At 39.5% G+C, this 12,012-nt stretch overlaps 1 protein-coding gene across 4 annotated transcripts in view; it reads right to left on the bottom strand.

The window, feature by feature from the left end:
- Nucleotides 1-12,012, bottom strand: part of LOC101047560 (very long chain fatty acid elongase 5) — a 78,027-nt gene that overhangs the window by 19,131 nt on the left and 46,884 nt on the right. For 3 of the 4 annotated variants that reach the window (XM_039466530.2, XM_074398199.1, XM_074398201.1), the window contains 2 exons: nucleotides 10,301-10,366; nucleotides 6,765-6,952 (listed from right to left, as the gene is read on the bottom strand). In XM_039466530.2, the coding sequence (XP_039322464.1) occupies nucleotides 6,765-6,952; nucleotides 10,301-10,358 (246 nt within the window). In that variant the 5' untranslated portion in view covers nucleotides 10,359-10,366. Of the gene's footprint in view, nucleotides 1-2,865; nucleotides 2,947-6,764; nucleotides 6,953-10,300; nucleotides 10,367-12,012 lie in introns of those variants that run through there. The other variant, XM_074398200.1, reaches the window with a different exon arrangement.

Genomic DNA, 12,012 nt, shown 5'->3' with positions numbered 1-12,012 from the left:
AAGCATTAATAGCCTTACTGCTGAAAGTCTGAGTGGTCTAGGGAGACGATAAACCAACCATAACATTTCCTTAAGCCAAAATCTAATCCAGAGCAAGCCGATAACTCACTTTAATTCTGTGAAGCCCGGGAGAGGTAGTGAAGCTGCAGAAGGAAAAGGAACACTCATGGCTTCACAGAGGAATTAGATCCTTCTGCATAGTCCTCCAAAGTGAGAGGGAAACTAGCAAAGGATGGCTCATAAGATTTCGGGGAAAAAGTCATCTGCTTAACACAAAAGGGCAAGGTCCAGCAGCAAGTGCTGCTACAGAAGCTGCAGCCAGAATGACTGAATCTGACAGTCTCTTGCCTTTTAATGGAAAAATTTCATTTCATTTTCATTTAGCATGTTAATATTTTATACCTCAGTTTAGTTGCAGATCACTGCAATAAAATGAGTATTGCTATAAAGTAAGTCACACTATTATTTTTTTGCTTTCCCAGTGCATATAAAAGTTATGTTTCCATTATAGTCTATTAAATATGCAATTGCATTATATCTTAAAAATAAATACACATACCTTAATTTTAAAATGCTGGCCAGGCACAGTGGTACATACCTGTAATCCCAGCACTTTGGGAGGCTGAGGTGAGAGAATTGTTTGAGGCCAGGAGTTTCAGACCAGCCTGGGCAACATAGCAAGACCCCATCTCTACAAAAAAATTTTAAAATTGGCCAGGCATGGCTTGAACTTGTAGTCCTAGCTACTTGGGAGGCCGAGGTGGGAGGATGGCTTGTGCCCAGGAGTTCAAGGTTACAGTGAGCTATGATCACATCACTGCACTCCAGCCTGGGTGACAGAGTGGGACCCTGTTTGTAAGAAAAAAAAAAAAAGATAAATTAAAAATAAAAATGCTGCCAGACACAGTGGTATGTGCTACAAGTTTAGTGTAGCCATGTTCATCAATGAACTTAGTTAAATCTTCCAGATGTCTGACTGCAGCTTCTACAGCAGCACTCGCTGTTGCACCTTGCTCTTGCTGCTTGCACCTTGCTCTTTTGTGTTATGGAGACGATTTTTTCCCTTAAACCTACGAGCCATTCCTCTGCTACTTTCCAGCTTCCTTCTGCAGCTTCACCACCTCTCCCAGGCTTCACAGAATTGAAGTGAGCTAGCGGCTTGCTCTGGATTAGACTGAATGAATGACTGTATTCCCTACGCATTTATCTGGTCAAAAACCTTACCGTATTTGCATAAGGAGACACGTCTAAGAAGATTTTACGCACGCTATTAATTACACAACCTGTATAAACCTACACAGCTGGGCACAGTGGCTCACGCCTGTAATCCCACACTTTGGGAGGCCAAAGTGGAAGAATTGCTTGAGTCCAGGAGTTTGAGACCAGCCCAGGCAACACAGTGAGACAGTGTTTCTACCAAAAACAAAAAAAATTAGCCAGGCATAATGGCACATTCCTTGTAGTCCCAGCTACTCAGGAGGCTGAGGTGGGAGAATGACTTGAGCCCACGAGTTCTAGGCTACAGTGGGTGAGCTATGATTGTGCCACTGTAATCCAGCCGGGGTGACAGAGCTAGACTCTGTCTCAAACAACAACAACGAAAAACAATCTTAACAACCTACATACCCATCCAAAGAAACACTTATAAAATGGTGTAATAAATTCCAACACCGAAATACTACAAAGCGGTTAAAATGATTAAATTAATTTATAATTAACTATAATTAATATAATTATATAATAATTAATAAATTAATTTATATGACTCAAAGATAAATTCAACAAAAATGACTGAAAAAATCTACTTTAGTTTAATTATATACCATTCATATATAGTTTTTAAAAACTATCTTAGAATATACTATGTATTGTCATGTATACAGATATAGGCAGTAAAAATATATCCAGAGGAAAACTGTACAAACTTTAGAAGAGGTCTGGAAAGGAACTGTACTTTAGATGCATTTTTGTAATGTCTTCTTATTTAAACAAACAAACAAAAATCAAGCATTTATCAGGTGCACAGATATTATCTATATAATTTTAATTATTTTCAAATAGTTCCAAAATTACAATTTAAAATAAAATTTTAAAGGAGAAGAAATAATAAGTTTGGATTTATGCCAAGCCAGATGTATCCATCCAACTATCAATTTTTTTTTTCAAAATTACATTTTAAGTGTGCTGAACATTTTAAAACTCATTCTCTCACATTATTCACAACGTAACAGTTCTAACTGCAAGGGAGGAAACATACACAGATACTCAAAAAATAATCTTGTCTGTAACCCATGATTTATCTTTGACTGCTAAATAACTTGAAAATGTTGTTCTTATGTTTACTCTTTTTTTTTTTTTGTATCCTAATACTCAGGATACATTTGATGGAGTAATCAGCTATAGTGACAATGGGATAAAACAGATGGGGAAAACACCTTTTCATTCTAGCCTAAGCTAGTGAGTGTCGGTGGGGCAAGGATGGGATGCTAAGGGGCATATCATGAAAGGACTTTGAAAGGAATGCATCCTAGTCCTTGGGAACAAGGGGATGCCAAAAAGGCTGGGGGAAAATCTCTCTCTAGAGTTGAGTCCTCTCCCCTCAGTACACTCATGGCTTCACAGAGGAATTGGATCCTTCAGCACAGTCCTCCAAAGTGAGAGGGAGACTGCCAGGCAAAAGAGGGAGTTTTAAAGGGTAGAGCCCAGAAGAATGAAAGAGCCTGGTGTTGCTGGGGTTCGAGTAGAGCTGAGCATAATGGACAGACGAAGCAAGGCCAGAGTGCCTCCTTCTGAGGAAAGAAGCCAGCCATCCTTTCAACAGTGTTCCTGGGGGATTCAAAGCCATGTGCACTGCAAAACACTGACCCTGTTTCCTGGCAGCTGCTGCTGAGTCCAAGGATCAGTGCATGAGGCACAGGTGGATCGATGGGGTTGCTCCCTTTTGGACTGTAACAAACACAATTAGATCCTCTCTGCTTAAGATCTAAGAGGTCAGAGGCACAGCAGGAGAAAGGTAGGCACATTAAATGGTTTCACATGAGGACAGAGCAGCTACCTAAGAGGGAAACCACCTGTAACATTCTAACAAAGGAGTTCAAAGTGGCTTTGATAGCTCACTGGGCCGGTCAGGGGAAACCTGGTCCAGTAGATAAGGCAGAGTAAGGGAAAACCACCGTTTGACACCATATAGGCAGAGCTTCTCAATTTTGGGAATGGAGACAAGAGAAAAGACAGATGGATAGTCTGAAAAATCAGGCTTCTCTTCAGAAGACATATGCCCTGAATCTCAGGGGGTTCAAAGGCACACAAGTTTTTTTATATTTGCTGTAAAGGCACACTTTCACAAACTTAAGTAACTAATACAAACTAAGTTGTTTCTCTAACTTGAAATTTCATTTCTGAGCCTTCGCCATGGACGGTGATGTTAGACAACCCCTAATAAGCAAAAGCGAAAAGGACTGCTATAAATCCAATACTTTCAAATTAAAACACACTACTAATTCAAGTATGTTCCAAATCAGGGATCTATGACCTTTTTCCTGGAAAGAAACACTAAAGTTAATGAGATAATTAGAAGTAACACCTCTTCTCTCCTTTTAATTTTGTTTCTACCAAATACACAAACTATGAACAAGTCTGTACTCCTTCTACATTTTAAACTCAAAGTTTTAAAATGTGGATTTGGTTATTTTCCTTCTAGTAAATTTAAAGTTTCAATGACTCCCGTTCATTTCCTTCTGATCATCTCCCTTCTTTAAAGACTTCTTCCTATTGGTCAGATGTGGTGGTTCACGTCTGTAATCCCAGCAGTTTAGGAGCCAGAGGTGGGTGGATCACTTGAGCCTAGGAGTTCAAGACCAGCCTGAGCAACATGATGAAACCTTGCCTCTATGAAAAATACAAAAAATCAGCTAGGCGTGGTGACATGTTCCTGTAGTCCCAGCCACTACGAAGACTGAGGTGGGAGGATCACTTAAGCTTAAGAGGCGAGAATGCAGTGAGCACCACTGTACTCCAGCCTGAGCAACAGAGTGAGACCCTGTCTCAAACAAACAAATTAAAAAAAAAAACCACACTTCTTCCTGTCTCCTTTAAGTGACAGTTAATTTTGTTTGTACTAATCTAGAACTCACTAAAGCAGCTGTGAATTTATGCCACTGAATTAAATAACAAAAATACCTAAGACTACTTATTAAAAAATTTCTTTACAGCCCCAAATATGCAGATAAGCAGGAAGGTAAATAAAAACTAAAATAATGACCATTACAGACGTGTGCCCACAGAAGAATGGCTCTAACTCTTGGGACATTTCTCTAAAATGAGTTCCATGGTAAAACTCCATGACTGACTGCCCTTCTGTGTCTTAAGCATTCAATGGAGTAGAAATGCTAAGCAAAAAAAGAAAAATGGTCGGGCACGGTGGCTCACCCCTGTAACCCCTGCACTTGGGAGGCCAAGGTGGGTGGATCACCAGAGGTCAGGTGTTTGAGACCAGCCTGGCCAACTTGGTGAAACCCCGCCTCTACTAAAAATACAAATTATTAGCTGGGAGTGGTGGCGCGTGCCTGTTCTAGCTACTTGGGAGGCTGAGGCAAGAGAATCGCTTAAAGCTAGGAGGCAGAGGTTGCAGTGAGCTGAGATAGTGGCACTGCACTCCAGCCTGGGTAACAAAAGTGAAACTCCATCTCAAAAAAAAAAAAAAAAAAAAAAAAACAGAAAAAGAGAAAGGTATAGCTAAAATGAAATTCAAAGCTTGAAAAAGGACACATGATAATGGATTCACTGGGTTTTACATATGTATAGGAGAAAAATCAGAGAAAAATCAAATGTAAATACCACCAACTTGGAGCACGAGGGCTTATTTTCATCGTGGGCATATCTGATCTGGATAGCTTTTTGTAAAGTCGATTTAAGGAAACATTGCCTTCTTGTCTATTCCCTCTTATGGACTCTGAACTGTGAGTTAAAAATGTAGTTTCCCTATTCTGTATATTTCTTAAATTTCTGTATTTAGTGCTTAGTCACTGCTCAAAGTCTTCTGTTCTCACCAAGCTATGAGAGGAAAATCTCAACTTTCTATTACAATGTGTTCAGAACCCCCTACATCAGCTCAGATACACACAGCTGCAATTTATACAGCATTTTCCTTCTTCTCTTTACCAGGAAATCATCTGCTTAAGAGAGGATAATGATGGAATTATAGCTATATCCAGGACTTAAGAAATATATAAGGCAAATGCCTTAAGTTCTCTAAGAATTAATCACATGAAATATTTTTCTCTATAATGTTGCTATGTGCAGTAATAATAATAAAGTCTTATATAAGAGTTCTCTTAAAGAAATGGCTCTATTATCTATCAATTATGGAAAAGTAAACAGTTCACTCTGAGGAACCTGCCAGCTTGCTGTGGTTTGTCTCTTGAACACAGAGATGTGCACAGTGCTGGGGCCAGGAGTCACTCCTGTGCACTTCCCCTGCCTCCAGTCCTGCAATCTCCATCTTGGAGGCTAATTAAACTGCCTTCATTCTAGAATAGGACAGAAAAAAAGTAAAAAAAAAAAAAAAGCAGTTGTAAGCATTTCTTGGAGTGTCAAGCATAAAAGCAATGCTAGTAGCGTCTACCATTACAGTCAGAATGTACCTTGGCCTATGAAACATACATGGGGGAACAAGACACAAATATCCCACAGCTGCAACACCTCTGATAATCAAACAGGCTTGCACACGCCCACATTCCTGCACTCTACCACATGCAGCCAGGGAGACACCATCACCCTGAGGCTGATGGAGAATTCATTTCTTCCTCTGAACACTAATTTTAAGATTCATGTTTGTATTTACTCTTTCCCTCCCACCTCTACCTTCTTCTTTACTACTCCTTGAAGAACTACAACCAAAATAAAACACTGAAAACCTACACAGAAGTGCTTGAACATTTGTTTTATCCACAGCTTAATTCTCCATAAGACTTGGAAATAGGTTTGTGATTTAAGCATGAAAAGTGAGTAGGCTTTCCCAGAAAAATGTATACAAACTGCTTATCACGGGAGAGCAGCTTTCCTCCTCCTTTTAGCTGTAAAGGCCATAGTGCTATCCCTTCAGAACAGGGAGAAGGGTTTATTGTGATTTCTCTTCCATTTTTAAGCTGTAATATTTGCCTTTGAGATCATTAAATGTGATTTTCAACATTCCAGTTATATAAAAGAAATAACTGGGCCTGAACTCACACAGAAAATTCAAAACCTAAATGTAGATATCACCAGTCACTCTTAGCTTTTAAAAAACAACTGTGAGATCTGACAAGTTATCAGATCAAACAGAGGGTGATATGCCACAAAACATACCAAACACAAGTACCACCCACTTCCTTCCTCCACCTTCAAACAAGAAGCAAGCACTTACTAATGCTTAATAATAAAATGCTCTCACATGTGCTTTTCACATTTTGTTCATTTTCCACTCTCTATTTTGCTTGCATGAAAGTATTTCTAAAAATATTTTAATTTTGAATATCATATGAAACGTAACAAAAGAATCAATAACAAAGGCTTCTATTTTAGCTGTTCTAGAAGGCATACTTATATAAACATCTCTGACATTTTGAAAAATCAATTTTAAAACACACTCAAAATGCATTAAGATACTTGCTCACTCAGTTGTCTCTACACCCCAAGTGGCCACCTTTCCTCATTTAGGAATACAATTCAGGACAGCAATATGAGTGATTTAAGTGAGAGGAAGACTATATTAACCTTTGACTTACCTCACAGAACATATACAGAGACAGCAGCGTGAGTCCAAGGTTATACATCACTAAAATCCCCCGGCAAGAGAATGGCTGCTTATTCCTCATGTATTTTGGTCCCAGCCATACAATTAGTAAATATATGACAGAGCAGATAAACGTAGGTATATAATTGTCCAGTAGAAACCATCCTTTTACTCTGGTATCTGAAAAAAAAAATTAATTATATATAAAAATAATCACAACTTTTCAAACATTAAAAATATTTCTCTAACCTCGATGATATAAAAGTCACCTGGTGTTAATGTTCCTAATTCCAATAAAACAATCAGGAGAGGAGGCATGAATTTTCAACACATATCAAACAAGGTGCAGCTCCTTATTACAGCTCTGAATAACAACATATTATTCATGGTTTTTGCTAACTAAAATCATAATAAAAATATTCTTTCCAAATAATTTAAGAAGAAAACAAAGAGAAGGCTACATTTCCCATTAACTGGATTTATTAACCAGGTTTACTGGACTACACATAGGGTGATGAAACCCAAGAAATGGCAGTCACTGAACTCTGAAGTCCTCCATCATCTCAGTCGAGTGTCAGCAAGTGTGGCCAGCATGTGCAGACTCAGAAAATGTGCCGCTTAGCCAGGTTAGTGACACTGGCACTGATGAGAAAGGCAGTATCTGCCATGAGTGTAATGGTCAACAGCAGAGGGGACAGTGATTTACAAACAAAACAAAGGCCAGAGGCAGTGGCTCGCACCTGTAATCCCAGCACTTTGGGAGGCCGAGGTGGCCGGATCACCTGAGGTCAGGAGTTCGAGACCAGCCTGGCCAACATGGTGAAACCCTGTCTCTACTAAAAATACAAAGATTAGCTGGGCATGGTGGCATGCAACTGTAATCCCCGCTACTCGGGAGGCCTGGGTGGGAGAATCGCTTGAACTTGGGAGGTGGATGTTGCAGTGAGCTGAGATCATGCCACTGCACTCCAGCCTGGGCAACAGAGCAAGACTCCATCTCAAAAAATAAATAAATAAATAAATAAAAACAAAAACAAAAACAAAACATGGAGGTGAAGCAGCAATGATCAGATAAGTGCCTACTTCAAGTGCAGTATTTAAGGAACTGAGGAGCAGTAGCTTGAGAGAGAAGACCTAGGTGGATCCAAGGGAGCTATTGGTATAGGAAGGGCCTCCCCTGCCCCGTTCCTTTTCTTAGGCAGGGAGGAGCAGGGAAAGGAAAACAGATCAAGTAGCTGCCAGCAGCAAACTGATAACCTCTTCTTGGATGGCGGGAAACTCCTTGGCAGCCAGCCACCCTAGGTGTTATCTGTCCCCTGAAAAATTAAACTTCATCCTCTGGCTGACCCCAGCGAGCTTCCTCTGAAGCATGCTTCCCTTTACACGCTGCTACAATCATCCCCCAAAACCTGTGGCTCCTCAATCTCAACTACCCGCCAAGGCTCACAACTCCAGAGCTTGAGGCACATGCGGCATTCACCTCCGGGGTTTACGGAGAAGCAGCAGTTGGGAGGACTTTGACCCCTCCCAGGCTGGACCATCTTGCTACTCTCTCCGCTAGTTTTCTCCTTGGTTTCACAGAACAAGGCTCAATAAAGCATATGTCCACGTGAGGAACTGACTGTCAGTCCTCCTTTCTTGCACTGTACACACTAAACTTGCCCAGCATTTCTCTCATGGCTTGCTTTCTTTGGCTTCAGAGGAACTTGCCCTCTACACCCTCCCCATTATGCTAGGGTCACGTGTTACTGTCAGTCCTGCAGAACTGGTTGTTCTTAGAAGTATCAGGGAAGTGGCTGGCCCCAGGGACTGACTTTTTAAGGAGATGCTTAACACCTTTTGTTCTCAGCTTTGGGCCCTGGCTGTCAATTTTAAGAAAACCAGTTCCCACTGAGCAACTAACATTAGACTGTTACATGTTTTGTGTGAACACATATATCAAAAACAATAAATACACACAAATCTCCTTCTTTTTTTTTTTTTTTTTACCTTAAAGCTCTGATTTACACTTTGCCTTATTCATTTTGTCACAGATCTTCATCTTTTCAAATTGGCAGCTATTCATCCTCCCATACTGCAGAGTGCTTCCAGGGCAGCTGACCCGAATTCCAGCCCCAGGTGGAGAATCCTCAGGATCTAGCCAATCTGTGGCAGTCCTAACCCTGTCTCTGGCGACTGGTTCAGGCAGGAGCATGTGAAGCAACTGTGGCCATGAGTTTTGAGGGATGACAGCTGGCAAAGGGCTCTGGGAAATGGCTTCCTTATGTTTAAAATCATACAAATGAAACATTTTTTTCTTCCTCTGGATGTGCTGCTTGGAGCTACTACAGCCATCCTACAACTATATGAGGTGGGGGACCCATTCGGAGGACAGAGCTGCTGATACCTGGGAGTGGCTAAGTAGCAAATGACAAGAACAAGGATCCTTGGTTGTATCATATAGTCCCTGAAACAAGTATGGAATTGCCCTGCCTGGTAATGAAAGCTAGTAATTTTCATTATTGTTTTAGCCATTTAGAGTTGAATTTTTTTGTCCTTTACAGCTAAAGTAAGGCATTATCTCAACCTAAGCACATACAGATGGATCTACCTTACTCTTTTTTTGTTCTTTTCAACTGGCCATACATTAGTTTACTTAACTTGTCCTCTACTGACAGGCATCCAGATGATTCCTTGACAAATAATGCTGTAATGAGCATCCTGACCTGTATCGTTTCTTAACTGATCAAGGGTAAAGTTTAGGAGTAGAATAGCTAGATGTGCATTTTACTTCCATCAGAAGGCAAGCAGCCTTTCAGAGAGGTTGCATCAATTTTGACTTTCTCCACACCTTCACTATTATGGCAGGTGACATGAAACCTATTATTTCATCTCTGCCATGTTAACAGACTAAGTCCTTTTGTTATTTCTTTTATATTTTAAAAATCATGAGAAACGGAGACTCTTTTTGTCTGTTTGAAAGTCATTTCCAGTTTTTCTGTGAATCTTTCGGTTAGCCTAAGAAGTTCTTTCTTTATAGAAAAGACTTTAAAAGACATTTACAGATGAGATCAAAAGAAGGCAATATGGAGCTGATTTACTTTCTAAAAGATACAGCAAGTAAGGTCCAGGTGCATATTTACCAGTGAGTTGCCATGATATAAAATAAGAGGAACTTAAAAAGCTCTTAAAATTGTAAAAGGGGAAGAGTTTTAAACTCCTACTGCAACACTGTAGTTTGGAAACTAGTTTCTTTTAGAGACTGCCAAGAATTGAGAAAAACATGTCACCGATAATGGTGAAATCTACCGTACTCTCAGGCTGTAAGCTTTACAGCATATTTTTGAACTCCAGTTAAAGTCAACGAGGACCACCCACAGCAGGTGCCTCTGTCAGAGACTTCTCCAAACTCCTTCTTATCCAGGATAAAGTTTTGGACTTATCATAGAAAATGCTAATGTTTTCTAGAATCTCCTCATGCAATATTTACAAGTGACTACAGGCAGGGAGTAATGCCGCAGAAGGTAAGCAAAACCAAAACCACCTTACCTCGGGGGCCTAGCAATGCCTTGAAATAGGTACTAAGCGATGCATCAAAATGTTCCATTTTAAAACCTATTAAGGAAAAAAAGATACTGATTAATCTCTACTCAAAATGTTTTTATACAGTCTTTTTTTCATAAAAGAATACATTCTTTTCAAAGAATATGTTACAGACAAGATTAAGTTCCTTAGGTTAAAAGAATTTTGTTTTAATTCACTAAAGTAACTTCTGTGCTAGCTCCAACTTGAACATCAAAAGGAAAGACACAATTCTGTGAATTCACTTTATAAATGAAGTGCCAGTTTTCTGAACTTCTTTTCTCAGTTCCATAAAAACTCTTTCTGTGAAGCTGAAATCTCAGTGGGGAGAAAAGTGGAACTAACTGGAATGAGAGGTGGCAGACAGGAAAAGATCCTGTCTGGGCAGCAACTGAGGACTTGAGGTAAGACAAGGAAGAGCCGTATGAGGGAATGGAATACCAGCGAAAAGACAGCTTTCTCCGCATCTTACTTTTATCAATTATTATTTTACAGTGCATCATGTCTATAATTTTTAAAAATTCAAATATTAGAAATGAAAAAAAAGGGGCAAAAATCTCATAAGTTCCCTCAACTGCAATCCCCAAGCCATGCATCACAAAGAACCTAATGGTAACATTTCTGCAGTATACTTCCAGAGATTTCTCCTCTTTTGAGCACCAAGAGGTCATGCCAAATGGATGTTTTCACATTGTGGGTTGCAACCCATTAGTAGATGATCATGCCAACTTAGCATTAAAAATAATAACTGATCATAATAGAGAATCAGAATGCTTTGTTCCTAGTGAGAATGAATATAGTTTCATAAAACTTTCATTTTATTATAATGATGTACTCTGCTGTGATGTAAAATATATTCTTACTGTGGAGATCACAGTAAAAAAAAAAAAAACTAAGAAAAATACTATTATATATGGAAGTATGTATATATTACTTGCTTAATTTCATGTAATAAAACATCTTGGAGATACCAGTTAAAAATTTACCTCCATCTTCTAAGATTCTACAGCTCCCTACCTTCTCCCCATTTAAGGTTTACATGTAGAGGGTAGCTAAGCAACTTTTCATATGCATATTGACTAGATTTTCTACATTAAAGTTAGGAGACATATATTTCCAACTTTCCTGGCCATTCTTCTTACAGGAACAATCATCAATATTATAACTTCCCAGGGCAAAGGCAAAACTGATTTGATTAACTAAGCTGTTAATCATTTGGCAATACTTCTCTTCTTGGCTTACCACACTGAAGCATATGTATTTTCTGGCTAATTTTAAGATAAACTACTTTATCCACAAAATTATCTCATGGTTGTAGTAGTTACAATTAAGTCAATACAGATGAGATGGGAGGTAGAGATTGGAGGAGCCATAAACGACACTTTCAAAGTAGGTAACAGGGTTCTGTCCTGACAGCTTTCCTGCCCAAGAGGGATTGGGGAGGATGCTAACACCAACTCAAAGGAAGGCACCAGCCCCCCACCCCTACACAACTGCCAGCAACCAGGTCAGCCACCTTTGTCCCTCAATAGTTATACAACCTTAGCACAAGTTTATTTCTGCAGTCCAACAGAATTTTAACACACAGTAGTCCCCTCTTATCCACAGTTTTGCTTTCTGAGGTTTCAATTACCTGCAATCAACCACAGTCTGAAAGTACTAGGTGGGAAATTCCAGAA

This window comes from Saimiri boliviensis, chromosome 4 (assembly GCF_048565385.1).
Source record: "Saimiri boliviensis isolate mSaiBol1 chromosome 4, mSaiBol1.pri, whole genome shotgun sequence".
Classification (NCBI taxonomy): domain Eukaryota; kingdom Metazoa; phylum Chordata; class Mammalia; order Primates; family Cebidae; genus Saimiri; species Saimiri boliviensis.
This window is presented reverse-complemented; position numbering and strand designations above follow the sequence as displayed.